At 54.8% G+C, this 19,146-nt stretch overlaps 8 protein-coding genes across 8 annotated transcripts; 3 read left to right on the plus strand and 5 right to left on the minus strand.

The window, feature by feature from the left end:
* Positions 1-3,821: 3,821 nt before the first annotated feature.
* Positions 3,822-4,290, minus strand: W97_08765 (uncharacterized protein; the record flags this gene model as incomplete). Its single annotated transcript, XM_007786632.1, has 2 exons — positions 3,822-3,973; positions 4,029-4,290. The coding sequence occupies 2 exons, from the start codon at positions 4,288-4,290 to the stop codon at positions 3,822-3,824; spliced, it is 414 nt and encodes a 137-aa protein (XP_007784822.1).
* A 561-nt stretch (positions 4,291-4,851) lies between these two features.
* Positions 4,852-6,794, minus strand: W97_08766 (gamma-glutamyltranspeptidase; the record flags this gene model as incomplete). Its single annotated transcript, XM_007786633.1, has 3 exons — positions 4,852-6,138; positions 6,197-6,565; positions 6,630-6,794. 3 exons carry the CDS (start codon positions 6,792-6,794, stop codon positions 4,852-4,854), a joined length of 1,821 nt encoding a protein of 606 aa, XP_007784823.1.
* A 609-nt stretch (positions 6,795-7,403) lies between these two features.
* On the plus strand, positions 7,404-8,771 carry W97_08767 (uncharacterized protein; the record flags this gene model as incomplete). The annotated part of the gene is made up of 3 exons (XM_007786634.1): positions 7,404-7,491; positions 7,539-7,717; positions 7,770-8,771. The coding sequence occupies 3 exons, from the start codon at positions 7,404-7,406 to the stop codon at positions 8,769-8,771; spliced, it is 1,269 nt and encodes a 422-aa protein (XP_007784824.1).
* Positions 8,772-10,907: 2,136 nt separating this feature from the next.
* On the minus strand, positions 10,908-12,307 carry W97_08768 (ketol-acid reductoisomerase, mitochondrial; the record flags this gene model as incomplete). The annotated part of the gene is made up of 4 exons (XM_007786635.1): positions 10,908-11,579; positions 11,658-11,936; positions 12,007-12,038; positions 12,100-12,307. 4 exons carry the CDS (start codon positions 12,305-12,307, stop codon positions 10,908-10,910), a joined length of 1,191 nt encoding a protein of 396 aa, XP_007784825.1.
* A 606-nt stretch (positions 12,308-12,913) lies between these two features.
* Positions 12,914-13,738, minus strand: W97_08769 (NEDD8-conjugating enzyme UBC12; the record flags this gene model as incomplete). Its single annotated transcript, XM_007786636.1, has 4 exons — positions 12,914-13,066; positions 13,145-13,434; positions 13,534-13,615; positions 13,718-13,738. 4 exons carry the CDS (start codon positions 13,736-13,738, stop codon positions 12,914-12,916), a joined length of 546 nt encoding a protein of 181 aa, XP_007784826.1.
* Positions 13,739-14,252: 514 nt separating this feature from the next.
* On the plus strand, positions 14,253-15,131 carry W97_08770 (riboflavin biosynthesis protein RibD domain-containing protein; the record flags this gene model as incomplete). The annotated part of the gene is made up of 1 exon (XM_007786637.1): positions 14,253-15,131. The coding sequence occupies one exon, from the start codon at positions 14,253-14,255 to the stop codon at positions 15,129-15,131; it is 879 nt and encodes a 292-aa protein (XP_007784827.1).
* Positions 15,132-15,734: 603 nt separating this feature from the next.
* W97_08771 (uncharacterized protein) lies at positions 15,735-17,499 on the plus strand (the record flags this gene model as incomplete). Its single annotated transcript, XM_007786638.1, has 6 exons — positions 15,735-16,249; positions 16,347-16,569; positions 16,620-16,681; positions 16,735-16,910; positions 17,000-17,288; positions 17,346-17,499. 6 exons carry the CDS (start codon positions 15,735-15,737, stop codon positions 17,497-17,499), a joined length of 1,419 nt encoding a protein of 472 aa, XP_007784828.1.
* Positions 17,500-18,094: 595 nt separating this feature from the next.
* W97_08772 (uncharacterized protein) lies at positions 18,095-18,610 on the minus strand (the record flags this gene model as incomplete). Its single annotated transcript, XM_007786639.1, has 2 exons — positions 18,095-18,373; positions 18,524-18,610. 2 exons carry the CDS (start codon positions 18,608-18,610, stop codon positions 18,095-18,097), a joined length of 366 nt encoding a protein of 121 aa, XP_007784829.1.
* Positions 18,611-19,146: the final 536 nt, after the last annotated feature.

Below are 19,146 nucleotides of genomic sequence, written 5' to 3' on the forward strand. Positions count from 1 at the left end.
GGGAGTAAAATGGCGAAAGGAAAAGAACTCTGAGGCCTCAGTTGCAAACGTGGGTTCTGGGGGTTGGCACCGAGGAAGTTACTCTAGCCGCTTGCCTCGCACGGCATGAGCTCTGAACATTCTCCTTTACCCATCTCGTTCTGGATTTGTGCTTTTCTGCTTACATCTTCTCGCGGAGAAGTCCTTCCTTCTCTTATTCCTCCCTTCTTTCGGTCAGATAACGCTAACATGCTTGCAGGTGGCGGTCGCCTAGTTCAGAGGCCCTGATTAGGATGCTCCGCGCGAGTGGAGTTGAACCGGGCGGAAAGGTACGTGTGCTCCGAATTCCTGGTTGTGTGAGGGAGGCTACCATGATGAACAAACAACCGTTCCCTAGTGCGATCTTTCGTGATGTTGAAAAATACCACAGACATCCGAGGGTGTCTAAATCTGATTGCCTCACCGAGATCAATTCAATGTGCGTCTCAGGAGTGGTGACCGGTGCTGACTGACTTTCCAGGAGTCCGCGACCGCGGCCTGCGCTCCTTCCGCATCGCTTCCTCCATTACACGTGTTGTTTCTGGGGGCAAGACCGAGGAAGGCACCCCGCTTGCAGCATGCGGTTGCTTTGGCACTGCTACTGGGACTGCTGAGGTCAGCGAGGTCGTCGGAAGCACCTTCGGGAGTTTCTGCGTATCACTGGGGGCGGCCTGTCCGATGATGACAACTCAAGCGGGAGAGAGCCCTCGTCCCTAATTAAGACGGGTGGCTCTCATTGACCTCTCTTACAGATACTGTTCTGAGGACAAATGTTCGGCCGCTTGCACTTCCCGTATCCTTAATTTGTCTTCTCATTGTGAACGTTCCGGGCCTGTGGTGCTGCCTGGGTCCCTCGCATCAATCTTGTCATTGTATGGGAGATGCGTGATTGGAGAGTCGATTGTCGTTTCTTACTGTAAGCTGATCTCTGCGCGGCTGGCCCGGCGGTGAACATTTGCTGACTCGGCTTAATGCAGCTATTTGGTGTCGGTGGCGATGGGAGAGGAAGACTCTCTAGGAAGCTGGTGCGAGGCCTGGAGCTGCAGAGGTATGTACGAGCACATTATTGTTTCTCTTCCTCTCCTATGCACAACATGATGACAGAGTATGCCTGCCCCGCCAAAGTCCGCATGTGCCGGTAGTATCTCTCTGTTCCATAGAGCATCATGCGGCGCGGTGGGCGGACAACGCCTCGATGGAACCTGGCCGAGCGCCGACGGTACCATCAGTGACTGAACTCGCCCCAACTTCTTTCCCTGTTCAAATCCTTTGCATAATGCAACAGCGCTGATCAGAAAAGTGTAGAGAATTCGCCTCGGGCCGCGGCATGTGCGAGCGCCGAGTAAAAATCCTTCTTCTTTGGCGAGTGCTGCAGATGCAAGCTCTGATTTCGGCGGAGCTTCCAAGGGGTTTTTGTCGATGTAGGCTAGTCAAGAACGAAACTCTTTCCACACCTGAAGATGCATCAACGCCTTCCTGCGGTGTTTGTGAACAGCAAGCAAGCTTTCACATCGGCTCCAAAGTGATTCTTGAGGAAGAAGGCCCGGTGATCAGACTTTAATGTGGCCAACGACTCGGCTCCCGGATACACAGTCGCGTGTATCGACGCTGACCGTTGTCGACCACTAGCTGTGGCAATTGGGTGAGGTCAGCCCCGCTGGTTACAGCTTGCCAGATCTTGATAGAGGCAGGGATCAATTCGTGTTTCCTGACTGCCATCGAATTCGTCGCTCTCAGCAGACAGTTAACAGCTAGTTGGAACATCGCCTTGAATTTTCTTGGCAGCTCTGCATGCTGCTAAAGGTAGCATTGGGCGAGCAAGTCGCACAGGCGCGACATCACGCAACTAGGTAACGTTGGAGACTTCCGAGTTCCATCTCTGCCTCACGAGAATGCACGGTGAGTTGATCTCCTTCCTGCAATCCTACCTCCTCGCCTTCCCGGCGCAGCTGGCAAGACGGTTCGTGCGTACCGCAAGCGCACACGCCGAAAGATCGTGAGGATCAACAGGCTTGCGTTCGGCGTGAGGACTGAAAGGGCCACGTCGTATCAAGGGTAGTAGTTACTTGACTTCCCAGATTTATACCAGGGCTTGTAGGGTGAGTGTTCTTCCGTCCCTTCCTTTGCAGCACGGTAGTCTGACATGTATGACTGTCTCTGGAAGGTTTCTGGCATCCGATCGGTGCGGTCACTACTGCCATTCCTCTGTCGACAGACGAGCTTGGAAGCTGTGCTGGCTCCCGAGATCGAGAAGGACCAGCTGGATATTTCGCAGAAATATCTCTCTCTCTGCGCTCGTCAGCAATCAGAGAACTCAAACCTGACGGAGTCCAGGAGCTCTCCGCTCTTGTTGCGCATGCTTCAAGAAGCGATATGCGTGCCCTCATGTGCAGCGGCAAGTGATGGCAATGTGGTGGTGTCAAAATAGCCTCCTCCGGTTGCTTTGTCGCCGTTCAAGCCTTGTTGACAGCTGCCTGAGAGGTCGTTCAGATCTGTAGGAGGTGGCGAAAAACGGGTAGCTTTCAAACTCTTATTTTAACGGTCGACTGCAGCTGCTCTGTTTGAAATCGAACTGAAGCGTAACCTGTGATGTTTAGCGTAACCCGGGTCTCTTGTTCTTGAATCCTTGACGCTCGTTGTCAGCAATGACGGTCTTCGTTCTGAAGCAGACAAGTAGAGCTGTGCGGTCAAGACACTCACTGCTTGTTCTCAATCGCGGTTGCAGACGTGCAAGTGTAAGATCCATGATACGGAACTCGTATATACTTATACACAAACATCCAGGAAGCTGTTCGAGCTTTCCCAGTACTTCAAGCGTACTTGTTCAGTTGTCTAGTCGCAGCCCGAGCGGTGGTCGGTTGGTTACTACCGCGACGTCGTGACCAAGCGGTCGATTCTCTTGAGCTGAACTTCGGGAACATCAAAAGGCAGGATCTACTCGCATGGGGATGAGCAGCTCTGCATTATGTGCATGGTCAGGCCGTATCGTGTCCTAGACCGAGGCCGTCGACGTGCCGGGAGTTTGGTCGCTGGCGCAAGGATTTCCGAAACCCTTCAAGGCCGAGTCACTCTCCGGGACCGCGATGAACGCCTGGCTCTTTCTGCCTGGGTCTCGTGTTCCGGATAGAATGTCATTGGGTTTTGATTGAGAGATGTCCCCCGCAGTGGTTGACTGAGCCATGAAGAGCTGCTGAGGCGGTTTCCTGGTATGGAAAGAAAATTCACGACATGGCCAGCCGCGGTCGACTGCAAATGCTTTGAGAATCTCGGAATCCCGGAATCCCGTCTCCGCACTTTCCGCACGAAGACTATGAAGCAGCAGGATGCTGGCGTTGCTGGTATGTATGTAGTGAGTTTGTAGTCGTGTTAGACAGTTCAAGGTTGGCGCGCCATCCAAAGCCACGAACAGGGATACAGGGATACACCGGCTTACCCCTCTCGGATAGCACTGGCATGACCGTCAACACGGACTCGAAGCATTCCACGCTCCTTCAACCTTAGATCTAGTAGAGATGGTTGTGCCGCGTCAGCTTCTCCTACCGGAGTGCGTGTCAAGAGCTCCAGTTCACTCCTGAGCCGTCTTCAGTCAAAGGCAAGTTGCGATCATGACGTGTCTCAACCCATAAACGCCTCTGCATTTTCGGACACTACTTAGGTATGCTCACAAGGGCGCGTAATTTGCTCGGGAGGGGCATTCATCCTCTCCTCCCCCTCTGTCAGGAGTACAAGACTCTTTTCTCTTCCGCGTTACAGCTGCGAAAAGTCCCTTCCCAAGCCCTGGAGGCTCATCATCCTTCCCCAGCTCAGCCTTTCAGCTTCTTCCACAACGCACGCAATTTCTTAACGAGCCAGCTATCCTCCTCCTCCACAACCATTACGGGTTCCTCAGCGGCAGCTTTGGGCCCGTTCTGAGCCTCCTCCGCCTCCTCCGCCGGCTCCACAGCAATCTCGTTCACTACGAATACACCAAGTCAGACACATCCATAGATGTCAGGGAGCCGCTTACTTACAGCCTCGATACCGGATCTGCTGCTCTTGAGCCTCCTTCAGCATCCGGCGCCAGTAACGACGCGTCTTCTCACCCCCCTTGGTACGCGACATCTCCTCGTTGAATCGGCGCTCGCAGGCTACGCAGACTCGGTTGATGCGTGTGTCGGTGCAATCACGCTCACAGCGAGGGCAGATGGTATATGCTTCTGGAGAAAAAATGACGGACCGCATTTCCGCGAACTCCGTCTCCGCGAGTGGAATCGTATTGTTGGAGGTAGCCATAGAGAGTGTTGGCTGGCGTTGAGGTCTTTGCTGCCTTTGACGGAGGTGAGATTTGATGGTGAGTGCTGCTGCTGGAAGACCTATGTTAAAGAGGAAGAGTATGAGATGTTTTGATTTCCGGATCTAGTGGCGTCTTCACTTCTCCGGCGTCGGCAAATGGCACCATCACTTTCACCAAGCTTGGGGAACTCCACCTCTAGAATCAGAAAGGCCACTCGAGCCATACATGACTCTGAACCGGGTCTCGACTCTCCCACGCCGACGACAAAGCGTCAAGCTTACGGCACCATCTTCAATATAAGAGTGCAGAGCGCTGATCGCTGTCACGAAATCCATATGTTATCATACGTGCGTTGTTCAGCAGTTAAGTCACCCTTTGACGAGCGGGTATATGGGAGAAGGAAATATTGAACGATATCCTACCACTGCGATGTTGAGCTCAAACGGATGTCACAATCTCTACAATGAATGTAACAAGATCAGGAAAAGAAAGTGGATATTTATCATGCGCATTGCGTCGGGTCATCACTACCTACAAGACCCTCATATATGTCCTCAATACTACAACGGCATCGCCGCTCCATCACCCCTCGGATCACTCCCAGCACTATACACAATCTGTCCATCCTCCTCATGCGCCCTGATAACCTGGCCTCTCCCAAACAACCCCCTCTGATACCCCTTGACGACCTGGACATGATGTCCCAACTTCTCCAGCCCCTTCACAACGTCCTCCCTGATCCCATCCTCAAGATACACCGTCCGATCGAACACCTTCCCATCCGCTCCAGGCATGCCCGCACCGATACAAATCCTCGGCGCGTCGAGCGCAGCTTGTGGATTAAGCTCGAACACCAGCATATTCAGCAGAACCTGCACATGGCCCTGCGGCTGCATAAACCCGCCCATGACGCCATACACCGTATGCAAGCTCCCATCACTCGGGTTCGTAATCATCGCGGGGATGATAGTGTGATACGGGCGCTTATTCGGCGCCAGCCTGTTCGGGTGCTCTGGATCAAGGCTGAAGTTCGCGCCGCGGTTCTGCAGCGTAAACCCGCAGCCCTTAGGCACGATTGCCGTGCCGAAGCCGCCGTAGTTGCTGTTGATGAAGGAGATGCCGTTGCCCTCGCTGTCGGTGGCGGCGAAGTAGACTGTGTCGGAGTGGTTGTGGGCTGGTGAGCCGTGATGCACGGTGTCGGTGGCCTGCTCCGGATTGAACAGCTTTGCCCGCTCGGCGAGGTAGGCCGAGGAGATGAGCTCGGCGGAGGGGACTTTCTTCACGTTCGGGTCGGTGACCCACCAGCTGGCGTCTGCGAAGGCGATGCGCAGGACCTCGATCACGGCGTGTAGGTGCTCGGCGCTGTTGTGGTCGGTGGCCTTCCAGCGGCCGATCTTGCCGGCCTTTTCGAGCTCCTGAAGCATGCCGAGGGCCATCAGGGCAACGATGCCTTGGCCGTTTGGTGGATGCTCCCATATTTCAACGCCTTCGCTATTCGGGTGGTCCAGGTGCTTGTTGTGGGAATCGCGCACGCCTTGGCCGCCAAACTTGAGGGATATTGCGTCCACCTCCTCACTCCCGGTCTCTGCATGGTGCTTCAGATCATCCATGGTAAGGTATCCACCGAGGTCAGACGTGACTTTGATCAGTTCTTCGGCCACTGAGCTCTCGTAAAACCCCTTCTTGCCGTGCTTGGCTAACAACCGGAACGTATTCCCCAAGCCAGGATTCTTGAATATTTCGCCTGCTCTGGGAGCACGACAGCCCTTTGGCGCTGAGGTGTCTTTCTTGAGCATCTCTTCATAGTTTGGCGAGGCACTCAAGATCGCGCCCTCGCTTGCTTCCCACTATTATTCGTCGGTCAGTTACTATTCCTCGGGATACTAGTACGGACTCAAGGCTTACGAAAGTTGCCGAGAGCTCTGAAACCGGGAACCCCTCCTCCGCTAGCTCGATTGCTGGCATAAGGATCTGCTCCAGCGACACCTTCCCGCTACCAAACTTCTCAACGGCATCTACCCACCCAGCTGCCGCGCCTGGCACGGTGGCCGCATGCACGCTGTCCATGGGTATGGCGCCGGGCTCCCCGTCTGCGATTCCCAGGCTCTTTCGTATCGTCTCCAATGTGCATTTCGAGCCAGCACGGCCGGAGCCGTTGAGAGCATGAACTTTCTTCGTCTTGGCGTTGTAGAACAGGCAGAACATGTCTCCCCCTATCCCCGTGGAGCCGGGCTCGGTCAAATTGAGCGCAGCTGCGACTGCGACTGCCGCGTCCTGGCATGCTCTTGTATCAGCGTCATGCGCGTAAAAGTTTGCTACTGCCGCGTTTACAGCTTACCGCAGCATTTCCTCCTTCTCTCAATATGCGAATCCCAGCTTGAGTAGCGAGTGGTTGAGTGGAGGCGACAATTCCTTTCGTGCTGTGTACTACGCTTCGCCGGCTTGGGAAAGAGATAAACGAGGGGTCCGTTGCCGGGTATATGGCGCTCGCGTTCAGAGGCATACTCGTTGATGGGCTGTAACTTCTGCAGGAGGTTCAGAGATCTACGAGAGAAGCCAATGGTATACGACCCGAAGCTTGAAGTTCTTGATGAGCTATGGGAGGCGATTCTCGATTGACCTGATACTATAGGAACTGTATAAGCACTACCTTAGGATATGCTGCAGAGAAGAAAGAAGAACATGGAATGCTTGGAATTCAGACGGAAAGAAAACACGGTACACCCACATGAATTTGATTCTTCTGCAGTTTGTGAGGAGCACCCAACGACTGGGACATAAGAATTAGACTCATGATGGACTACGGGGTTAATGTTTGTCAACCCACTGCGGGGCAACAAATGCTAGTAACCCCATGTCCCACCCACCCCTTGCGCCCTAGTGTATCATTGGACCGTCAGGTCCTTCTCCCGGCTCAATGGCAATTGATAGACATCCTCGGGTTTAGTGCTGGATTGTCCAAAATTGCATGCCCAAGGCTTACCTCGGCGCGGGACTGCGGTCATGAGTGCGCCAAGGGAGCGGAGCGGAACGCAGTGCGGCGGTTCGGCGCGGACCCCCGAGAGCAGCTGCAGGTACACCATTTTTTCCATCAGTGACTGCATCAAAGACCATGTCGAACACGCCATGGATCTGTCATCGTTGCCTGTTGCGCGCTTTCCGGCCGTTCAGCAGGCGGTATGTGAGGTATCAAAGCACAGGTGAGTGAAATTTCTCATCGACGCGAACCAAGGGCTAATCTGTCCAGCTGCAGCAGCTAGCGAAGGTGTCTCTCCAGCACTCCTCACACGCGCACGATCCGTTGCCGCAGAGCATGGCACCCTGTCGAAACAGCTCGCCGAAGGGTTTGACACGCGTACGGCGAAGAAAGTGGGCGAGCTGAGCCCAGTTGCGAGTGCGCTAAAAGAGTGGGAGTACGCCAACGAGGTCAGGAACATTCCATCACGGGGTCTATCACAATCTGACTGTCATCTCACAGTCTCTCGCAGAGCTGAGAAACCTCATCGCCGACTCCTCTACCGACGCTGAGCTCCGCTCTCTAGCCTCCGAAGACCTGCCGTCCACACTCTCACAGCTCTCCCAAGCATCCCACTCCCTCACAACGAGCCTCGTACCGAAGCATCCCTTCGCAAATCTACCATGCCTGATTGAGATTCGACCAGGCGCGGGGGGCTCAGAAGCCGCCCTCTTCGCAGGCGACCTCCTCCGGATGTACCAGTCCTACTGCGCACGCAACGGCCTACGGTGCACACTACTGAAATACGAAGACGCATCAGGCATGAGCGATCCCAACGGCTCCGACGCCCCGCTACAAGAAGCCATCCTAGAAGTTCAGAGCGAAGGCGCCTACGGAATCTTCCGGTCTGAAGCAGGCGTGCACCGTGTCCAGCGTGTCCCGGTTACTGAAAGCAAAGGCCGGACACACACCTCTGCCGCTTCGGTGCTCGTGTTGCCGAATCTTCCGGCCGAGAGCGAGGAGGCGGAGAGCGATTTCAGCAACCCGGAAAGCGATTACTACATTGATCCGAAGGATGTCAGGATGGATATCATGAAGGCTAGGGGAGCAGGAGGCCAGCATGTAAATACAACCGAGTCTGCCGTGCGGTTGACGCATATACCGACGAATACAGTGGTTGCGATCCAGGATTCACGGAGCCAGCCGAAGAATCGAGAGAAGGCTTGGGGCCTGTTGCGGTCGCGGATTGCGCAGTCCAGGCGCGAGGCGAGAGAAGAAGAGACGCTCAAGCTCAGAAGGAGTGTGGTGGGTGTGGCGAAGATGGGGAGAGGAGACAAGATCAGGACATATAATTGGGGGCAGCAGCGAGTCACAGACCATAGGAGTGGGTTGAATGTGCATGACTTGAATGGCGTGATTGAGGGCGGTGATGCATTGGAGAAGGTCATGCAGAGTGTGAGGAGCTGGCTTGATGAGAGGGAGATCGAAGCTATGACTGCGGAGGAAAGTAGCTCGAACCAATAGAAGTAAGTCAATGGTTGTCGCATGACAGTTCCTTGCTCAAGCTCCTCGCTGTCACCTTGCCCCGGATAATCCATCCGAAGACTTCGGTTCCTCTATCCCGCTCTATAGATAACCTGTCATACGATTCAGGCCAGCGCTCCCAATGGTTCTAGGGTCATCGCGCGGAGGCTCGCCGCTCAGATTAAAGCGAGAAATTCGGAGCATCACTACCGAGAGAACGAACGAGGCAACTCCTAGTCAAGTCGATCAGCTACGTACGACTTCGGAGGAGGTGTATTCACGCCTCGTCAGGCGGCCATGTGCACGCCACATCAGCTCCAAGCCTCCAGCCGCATTCAGAATCGTGACCACAACACAGCCACCTTACAATCACATTTCTTACTCTGCCTGCTCACGATCATGGGACGGGGCTGCACCTTACCTATGGTCCTCAAAACCGTCCTATGTCCTCTCTATCAACCTGTTACAACAAGACTGCTTCCAGAGCATACCCTTGTCAGTTGCGCTCTATCGGGCTCGATGGCTCAAATGCACCTCAACTGCAGCCCATCCTCGGTACATGCCGTGTTTATTCCAGAACTCCTCGGCCGGGATGCTCTACTCGGCCAGGAATCTCAGATTCGATCGTGCAACCGTCTTTAAAAAGCCGTGAATGGGGGAGCGGTACGCCTCTGGCCCCAGGCATCCACGGAGTCAAATTCCTGCGCTCCCCACGAGCTATCTTGCAGGATCTATTGATGGTCCGGGGCATTGCCTTTGGTGAGATTGGGTCTTTGCGCACTGTCTGCAGCGAGGGACGATCGGATTGGGCAAGTGTGGTCTTCAGCAACTGGCTCCAAGCATTTTCATCAAAGCTCGTCGGCTTAAGAGGACCACGACGGACGAACGACACCGAGTGGTACAACTTCTTCACAACAATTTCCATGGGGACAAACGCAGCTTCCGCACTCGAAGCCTCCATGAGCGCGGAGTCCAGGTCTCAATGCATCATTGGAACGAAGCTGCACCCGTGGGGGTTCAGGAACGCGATCGAAGATCCGTGTCAAGGTCGCCGACTCTCCATGTTTGACGACGGAACGATCGGTCTGGCGCCACCAGAAGCTGAGATTGGCGACGTTGTCTGTATTTTCCTTGATGGACCGGCCCCTTTTTTTCTCAGAAGGCGAGGCTCTCAGTAAACTCTGGTTGGAGAATGCTACCTCGCTGAGGCTGCAGAACACGACCTAGTGAAGACATGCCTTCACAAGCAACGGTACATGGAACAAACTGGAGAACCTACACCGCCGTTGCAAGACTTGCTGATTTGTTAGTATGGAAGTTGAGATTGCAGCACGCAATCGCGGAGTTGATCCCTACGTACCCAAAACACTTATGTAGAAACCATCACCGAGCACCTTATGGGCAAAGATGCTCTCTTCCTCGTGGCCGGCCAAGATTACCACCCTGCCATTCCTATTTGAAAGTCATGTCTAGTCTATGGTTAAGCCTGCTACGGTCTGTCTTTCTCAGTTGCCCGGCCCACCTGGACGCCCGATCGCTATAGGACAAGATAGACACTTGATAAGTAGACTAAGGATGGAAACCGGCATTTTCGTTAGACTTGCGATCGCAAGCGAGACGTATTCGGCAGAGCTCAGGAACACTATGAGGACAACAGCCATGAACCTTCGGCCATGAACGCAGGCTAATCAGGGTTCGATTGACTTAGCTGATTCAATAATTCATTTCACGATGGCCCGTTGTTGAGCGCAACAGCGCCACTCAGGTGCACAGCAGTTGAAAGATGAAGAGTCCTGTACAACGGAGGACGTTACCAGCAACACGAAAATAATTTTCGAACCCGTACTAGCAGACAAAAGACCTGCACATGCCGATGCGGAAGAAACAGAAGCGAGATCGCTTTCCCGTCCCAAGAACAGAAACTCCGCTAACCTCCCGATCAAGATGGTAAAAGGTAGTCTACAGTCCTGCAGTGGTCGCCTCCCTTCTCCGCCACGTTTCTGTCACCAAGTTGCAACGATACCACAGGTACTCCTCTTGCTAAACATCGCGGTTTCTTACTTGGCGTTTTCCGGGCGGAGGGAACTGTAAAGCAGATTAGCTGCCGAATCTCTGTGACCTAGCAATGCTGTCGACTTACCGCACAGCCTTGCCAGCCCTCCAAATCTCCAAGCCTCGAATCTCCTCCATCTCCTTCTCAAACGCCTCCCTGTAGTCCGGTCTGCTATTGTACTCCAGACTCCGCTTCGTCTCGGTACCATCCTGGACGGAATCATACAGCTCATTGAACACCGGCTTGAGCGTATCCTTGAACTTCTTGCTCCAATCAATGGCGCCACGTCTAGCCGTGGTACTGCACGCCGCATACATATAATCCATGCCATTCTGGCCGATAAGCGGGTACAGGCTCTGGGTAGCCTCCTCGACGGTCTCGTTGAACGCCTCGGACGGCGAGTGGCCCCGCTCGCGCAGGACCTCGTACTGGGCGAGGAACATGCCGTGGATGCCGCCCATGAGGCAGCCGCGCTCGCCGTAGAGATCCGAGTAGACTTCCTTCTCGAAGGTCGTCTTGTACAGGTAGCCGCTGCCGACGGCGACGCCGAGCGCGACGGCCTTCTCCTCGGCTTTGCCGGTCACGTCTTGGTAGACGGCGACGGAGGAGTTGATGCCGCGCCCTTCGCGGAAGAGAGTGCGGACCGTGCGGCCGGAGCCCTTGGGCGCGACGAGGATCACGTCGATGTCGGTGGGGACCTCGACTTTGGTGAGGGACTTGAAGACAGGGGAGAAGCCGTGGGAGAAGTAAAGGGTCTGGTTTGCACGCGTCAGCTGGCACTCCCTTCTGCAATGGATTGATTGTTGCTTTCGAATGGCGCTGTTTCAACGTACCTTGCCCTTAGTCAACTGCGGCTTAATCTGCGGCCACGTCTCGCTCTGCGCAGCATCGCTGAGCATGTTCATGATGATGGTGCCCTTGGAGATGGCCTCGTCGATCTCGAAGAGGTTCTTGCCCGGGACCCAGCCATCCTGCTCAGCCTCCTTCCACGACTGGCCGTTCTTCCGCACGCCGATGATGACGTTGAGACCGTTGTCGCGGAGATTGAGGCCCTGGCCGTGGCCCTGGGAGCCGTAGCCGATCATGGCGAGGGTGTCATCCTTGAAGTAGTCCTGTATGACCGTCAGCTCTGTGTACAATCTGCCCGTTCTCTGCAGCCATCTGATGCAAGTCGTGACTTACCAACAGCTTCTCCCTCGGCCAGTCCTCACGCTCTGCACACCATCGGTCAGTCCCAATCGCTTCTAACGGATCCCCTTGCACAGCTGAACCTACCGTACACCGTCTCCTTCGTCCCCGCAAAGTCCACAGTCTTCACTCCCCTCTTCTGCACAAACGGTGCTGTAACAGCAGCCCTCGGCGCAGCAGTGACGCCTGCTCTCGCAGCATTGAGCGCCGAGACAAACGTCCGGCGCTGGACAGCAGGCGCGGCCAATTGCTTTGCCGAAGCGCGTAGAGCTCTGGACGCACCACGGGAAGCCATTGTAAAGTTGATTTGGAGTGGAAAGGATGGAGTGGATGGGTAATGGGGCAGTTCTTGTGTGAGTAATTGCTGCTCGATATGAGTTTGGGATTTTTCTGAGGGTGCGTCCGAGCTCCTGGCGCGGGAGCGATGTCGGAGCGTCACGTGTCTGGGGCTGGGGAGGGTGGGAGGCTGGCCGGCCGGAGAGGCGCTGGTTTCCCCGGAAGATGAACTTGGGGGCGGCTTGGCTGAGCGTTGGTGCATGGCAGAATGTTAGAGTGCGAATGCTCGTGGATGCCAAATACCGCCGAAGCATGCTGTGTCCCTCTAACCTGGATGATGGCCCCTCGAGAGGAAATCTAGCATGGTTGAGCCTCCTCTGTAGCTTGTCATAGATCCATGAAGATCGCAGTGTCATTCGATTGATATGTCGGTTGATGTCTATGATCAAATAACTACCAGCACCATCCAAAAGCAGAGCACGCCGTGGCATGCCCTCCCCCATATGCCCCTGTCTCTCGCAGATCTACCACATGGTATATGCCCGCTTCCGAATAACGCCCCAGCTAGATGCTCGCTTGCAAATCATAAAACGTAGGTATATGAGGATCAAATGCCGGCAACCGTTCATTTCAGAACCCGCTCGAAGGTCTGGCCCTTGACGGAACCGCCGCCCATCGAGGACCGCACGTTTCGCTTGAAGCCTTCTCTGTTGGTCTTGAGATCCTCTGCCGCCTCCTTGTTCAGGGGGTCGCTCGCGTTCGGCTCGAGGAAGAGGAACTGCCGCCGTCGTCAGCCCCGTTCTCACCCATAGTCTACCCCTAATTCAGTCCCCTGAACAGGAGTACAGCCACTCACCTGCAACCCCACAATAACGGCATTCAGATTCAGCACCGGCTTCCAGTCCTCCCTTAGTATATTCAAGCAGATATTCCCCTCCATATCGATGTTCGGGTGGTAGATCTTCTGCGTGCATTTCACTTTCGGCGGATCATGCGGGAAGTTCTGGTTAATGGCGAAGGAGAAGTGGAAGCGGCCGCCTTTGTACATGCCCTCGTCCGGCTCAATCGTCAAGGTGAAGTTGAGGATATCGTCGGGGTTCGGGAACTCGGTGCGCATTGTGCTGCCGAGAGAGAGTTCGGAGAGATCTGGGGGTTGGTGTTAGCGGGGTCTTACTCATGCTGGAGGAGGGAGTTTGTAGGGCGGTGGTCTGGAGGTTGGCATGATGGGGCTTTGCGGGAACGAACCCTTCTGTACTCGTAGTTGCGCCGCTGTGACCTTCTTCTTCTTGCCGGGTTGCGCGTTCTCAGCCTGCTGCTGCTTTTGCTTCTATAGTCATGTGTCAGCCTCAGATTTCGCTGCTTCTGCACGATCTCGGATTTCTTGGGCTATCGGTAGCCTGGTATTCGGCCTTCAGCCTGGAAGACGTACCATAGACCATATCTTCAACATCTTGGCAGCGGTTGTACTCTGAGGCACTGGTGTGGGACTGTCGTGTGCGCTTTCGGGTTGAAACGAGGGCCCGCAGGACTATGGAGGACGCTTGAACGAGAGCTTCAAAAGGGATCTGTCAGGATCGGGGATGATCACAATATTGCAGAGGAGTGTAGGTTCGGGTAGCGGTTTGAGCAAGCCTGAGTGGCTCCAGGCTGTCAGTGTTGCCGCCTCGTCACAGTCCGCCACACTTCGTGCTTATCTCCGGCGCCTCACGGCCCGAAACCTTCAACACCATGCCAAGATTTGTATATACCCTGAAAAACGCTGAATCTGGGCTTGGGCTGGAAGTCGTCACTGATGTTGACATGGCAATGCCGAGCAACACATAAGATGGCAGGAGACCTTACCAAGGGATAGTAAGAGCTTGGAACAAGCCAAAAACTTGTCTTATAACAAACCACAAAAGAACTATCACACCGGCGCCGCTCCCACTGCCAACTCGTCATCCTCCAACAAACAATCCCACACAATGTCTTCCCTCCTGCCAGCCGCCACCGACACCACCGGCACCCCCTCACCCGCCCCCCGCGACACTCTCCACTTCCCCCCAACCCACCAAGCGCAACTCGCCCCCTACCTCCCCTCTCCTCCTAACACCAAACCCTCCCTCCCCCACGTAACCCTCACCTTCGCGACTTCCCTCGACAGCGCCCTCTCCCTCGCCCCCGGCACCCAGACCTTCCTCTCCGGCCCACAGAGCAAAGCCATGACGCACTTCCTCCGCTCTCAGCACGCCGCCATCCTCATCGGCGTTGGTACGGCCATCGCCGACGACCCAAGCCTGAATTGTCGGCTTGAGGGCGTGGGGGGGTTTGGTGGGGAAGGATTGGAGGGGCAGCCGAGACCTGTGGTGTTGGACCCAATGGGAAGATGGGATGTCAATGGGGAGAGTAAGGTCATTAGGCTTGCGAGGGAGGGGAAGGGAAGGGGGCCGTGGGTGGTAACAGCCGAGAAGAGCGTGGGTGGGCTAGTGGTTGAGGGGAGGGAGGTGCTGGGGAGGACTGGTGGGCGCTACATCGTTGTGCCGTCAACGGAAGTGGGCGGACGGGAGGCCATGGAGTGGCGGGATGTTTTCTCCACGCTGCACGATCTGGGTATCAGGAGTGTCATGGTTGAGGGTGGTGCGGGTGTGATTAATGGTTTGCTTGAGCCCCGTAATGCGGAGCTGGTGGACTCGGTTGTTGTGACTGTCGCGCCGACTTGGCTGGGAGAGGGCGGCGTCGTGGTGAGCCCGCCGAAGAGGTTCGACCAGGATGGCAAACGGGTGCCGACAGCGAGGCTGAAAGACGTCAGATGGATTCCTCTGGGCGAGGACGTTGTTATGTGTGGGCGGCTGTTGGCGTCTTGAATTGTGCTTGTTTCACCTCGATGGCGCCTTGACAGCGTACTCCGATCGACTCCCCATCTCCGAGCCATTGCAGCATAGTTGATACGCTCTTGCGATTCTAGGTCAGCTATTGCGGCCTTGATTCGAGCTCTGTGGTCCATCGGAGTGTAGGATAAAGTTGTTCGAATCCAATGCAAAAAAGCGTGCATCACGTGGTAGCGTGCATCACCCCGTCAAATACGTTATACCTTATGACGTCACACCCTCCGAGATCCAAGCACTCGCCTTGACCATGCTGCCAGGAGATGTTATATTTCGACTCAATGGGGCCAAAATGCTGAGACGTGAGATTACCACTACCTGAACTCGACGTTCCTTCCAATGTTCTGTGTGTTGCTGCAGTAGTCTGCCGATACTTGTGGTCTAGCCTAACATGTTGTGCTGTCCAACTCCAGTCTCTATACTGCTTCTCAGCGGATTGCTCGTAACTTCCGTCCTAGCTGATTTACGTCCGTATTCTGGGCAGTATGGCGTGGGCACAGTAGATATCGAGGTGCCTATCCAAGAGCCGCGGAATATCAGCGACTATGTCGTCACGAACACGAGCGAGCCCGCGTTTCTGGTATGCCAGTCAAGTTCCTTTACCAGCCCATGATCCCAGCTCTATGTTATGCATTATTTATATTAGAGTCTAATCCCTCGTTCTTCTTCAACCAGCTGCAAACCGTCCTCTTCTCCCTCTACTACCCTGCACCCCAAGGCGCCAACTCCTCTCGACAAAACCACCCCTGGGTCCCGCCGCCGGTCGATCTGGCAGCTCAAGGCTTCGCCAACCGCGGCGGCGATATCGACCCTTCGCTCATCAGCTTCGGGCTTCAGTTCCTCGCGGGCAACATCACCATCCCCGCCGCGGTGGACGTTCCGCTGTATGGAAGCAATGAGAGTTTCCCAGTCTTGGTCTTTTCGCACGGCGATGCTACGTTAAGGACGTGGTATTCGCAGTACTGCGGAGAACTTGCGAGCCGAGGAGTTGTTGCAGTTTCTATCGAGCACAGGGATGGAAGCGGTCCCGCTTCGCAGATTACGCAGCCAGATGGGTCGAGGAGAAATGTGACATATTTCACGGCTGAGCAGTTATCGTAAGTTGATCCCTTGATGCGGATCATTTTCGGATGGACATTTAGTGGACATTCTCCTAAATACTAGTCGATACGCGAAGCAAGGCTGACAATACAGGCCCGCCCTGAACGACACGGAGCTCGTGTTACAAAAGCGCAACTTCAGGCAAGCCGAAGTGGAAGAGGTCCTCAGAGTAGTTCGAAACATCACCGAGGGTGGGGGCGATGCCGTATACCAAGCCAATTACCGAGAGGAAGGTCAAACTCTGGGGAACTGGACGAACAGTCTAGATCTAGACAATCTTGCGCTCGGTGGCCACTCCTTCGGCGCTACCTCTACCGTAAGCACGACCCCTTTCTTGCAATGGCCGAGCTTACGAGTATGCCACAGCTCCAAGTCCTAGGCGTTTCAAACCTCACAGTTCAGCCAAGCGGGGCCATCATACTTGACCCGTAAGCGCTTCACATGAACTTCGTAGCCGGACATGCTGCTCACAGCGCAACAGCGGCAAATCGAGCGGTCCCCTTAACATGGACCCCCCGGTTCCTCTCCTCATCGCCGATTCCGAGGAATGGTCCAGCATACCTACTGACTTCTACGGACGCCCCCACTTCGATGTCGTTAAAGATATTGGCCAGTACGCCCTGGATGAGCACGGTGCCGGGTGGTTTATGACCTTGCGTGCGTAACCACATATCCCCCATATTCTCATACTGCTCTCAGCAGAAGAGATTCGAGCAGAGAAACCGTTGCTAATACCTCCAACACAGTCGGCGCGTCGCACACCACCATCACCGACGCCGTCCTCGCCGCCGGCGATCTCGTCAACTCCTTCAGCAACTCAAGCTTCAACGCGACGATCGACCCCGCGGAAGGAATCTTGCAGAACGTTCGCGTCTCAACCGATTTCTTTGACTTTATCAGAAACGGGACCAGGGAGGATGTTTTGGCCGTGGGGGTCACGCATCCGCAGTTTAAACAGGCAAATGAGACGGCGCTTCAGCAAACGGCGGAGGAGGTGAGCAGGTTTTGGGAGGTGCACGTTGCTCCTGCCACTGGGTCAGTATATGTTTTGATACTAGTGGGCTGTGGACTGCATAGGCTGACTGTGATTAGGCTCAACAACACGAATGGTACTGGGGAGGAACCGGGATCGGGTTCTGGTTCTGGTTCTGGTTCTGGTTCAGGATCGGGTTCCAGCGCTTCTGGTCTCGCGGTACCGGGCGAGTTGGTATTGGTGGTGTTGATGGCCGGAGCTGCGAATTGGTAATTATGAAGTGGACGCTAGGAGCTTCTTTCGTATTCTTAACAAACATGTAACAAGACATATCTCTAAAGAAGATGTTTCATCAGCACTGGCCCCGGCGGCCGCCTCCCTTCCATCGCAAGGGAGCGCCCGCTTACAGATTAGGAAGTCGAATCATCTTGCTGTAGGACGCTTGTGCAAGCCAAGTCGTTGATCTGAAGTTACCCTCAGGCCGTTGAAAGATAAGCGCCATGTGCTCTTGCTATTGTTACCCCTCGTGGGTATGCGGCATGTACCTGACCTCATTAGCAGAGATACCAAATGTCAAATTTCTGTCATCCCTTCGAGGCAGAGACTACATAGCAGACCAGGCGGAACTTAGTCTGTTAGTATTAGGCCCAACGCGACGAGGACATTGCTTGAGTATTGTGGCGATAGCTGACGGATCTCACTCCTGATGTCTGCTTTTCTGAAATTGCATAGAATGGTCGAACATTCGACAGCAGTAGCAATCTGGGATTATATTCAGAGAAAACGAAACTCCTTTGCGCCAAACTACGTAGCGCAGCACAGATAACACAACGTCTCTATCCAGAACTTTCTCCCAGCCCTTCTCTCTCTATCCTCTCCTCCGGCTCCTCCTCACCTCCCTCGCTGTAACTTCCACACTCTTCCTATCCCTCTCGTCCACGCCCCTCTGCACCAAAACCTCTTTCTCCTCCGCACCCTCCCCCTCGGCGCTCGCATCGGTATTGACATTGATGCCCTCAACCAGCATCTCCGCGTTCTTCTCCTTAATGCTCTTCCTTCTATTCTGCCTTGCCTCGCCAACCTCCTTTGTACCAAGCGGCAGATTAGATCGCTTCCAAACTATCTCGATTATCTTCCTGAACCAGACCTAGTTTAGTGCGCTCAGCACCGCGTTAGCGCCCAGGTACGCCGCGGGCAGCTAATATGGAATAAGTTCTTAGCTAAACTAAAGTAAATAAAGCCACCGCAGTCATCGACGGTGGCGGTAAAGTGGAAAACTTAGGTAGTGGAGCACTACCTTGCTCGGGTGGACGCTTTCCTTGAGCGGTTGCTCCTGCTTGTCCACATTACCGGAGGACAGCCTGCTCATGGACAGGGTGTCCATTAGACGGTCCGGCTAGCGCGAGACGGACTGACGGACCGCCAAGACCTTGTCCGTCGGTCCAAGTGGTGAGGCTTGGTCCGTCGGTTCAAAGATAGCGGACGAGGTCGTCGGACGGCTTGGCATAGGTGGTGAGTTAGTGGTGGCTTTGGTGCTGGTTGAGGATGTGGTTTTTGGCGTTCTAGATAGCCGGCAAGTCTTCGGCGGCTCTATAATTGGTCCGGAGCTTAGTTATTCCGTCCCGGAACTTTAGAGCGGTATCCCCTCCCAAGTAAACATCATTAAGTAAAGGGCTGAAGGTTGGATCGAAGGGAGCGTCTGAATCCATGGGGCTATCGTATGGCCTTGCCATCACCGCTTGACAAGATGCAGACAGCAACTGTGGGCAGCGTACTAAGACGGCCCGTGCAGTTGGGCTGCTGCTAGGAGGACAGCATTTAAGACGGCGGAATGGAAGAGGGAGAAGCTCACAGCGCCGTTCGTGAGCAGCTAGCGAATTCCGGAAGAGAAGTTTCACGTTGAGGCTTGCAACTCCGGAT

Source organism: Coniosporium apollinis (genome assembly GCF_000281105.1).
Source record: "Coniosporium apollinis CBS 100218 chromosome Unknown supercont1.63, whole genome shotgun sequence".
In the NCBI taxonomy this organism is placed as follows: Eukaryota; Fungi; Ascomycota; class Dothideomycetes; genus Coniosporium; species Coniosporium apollinis.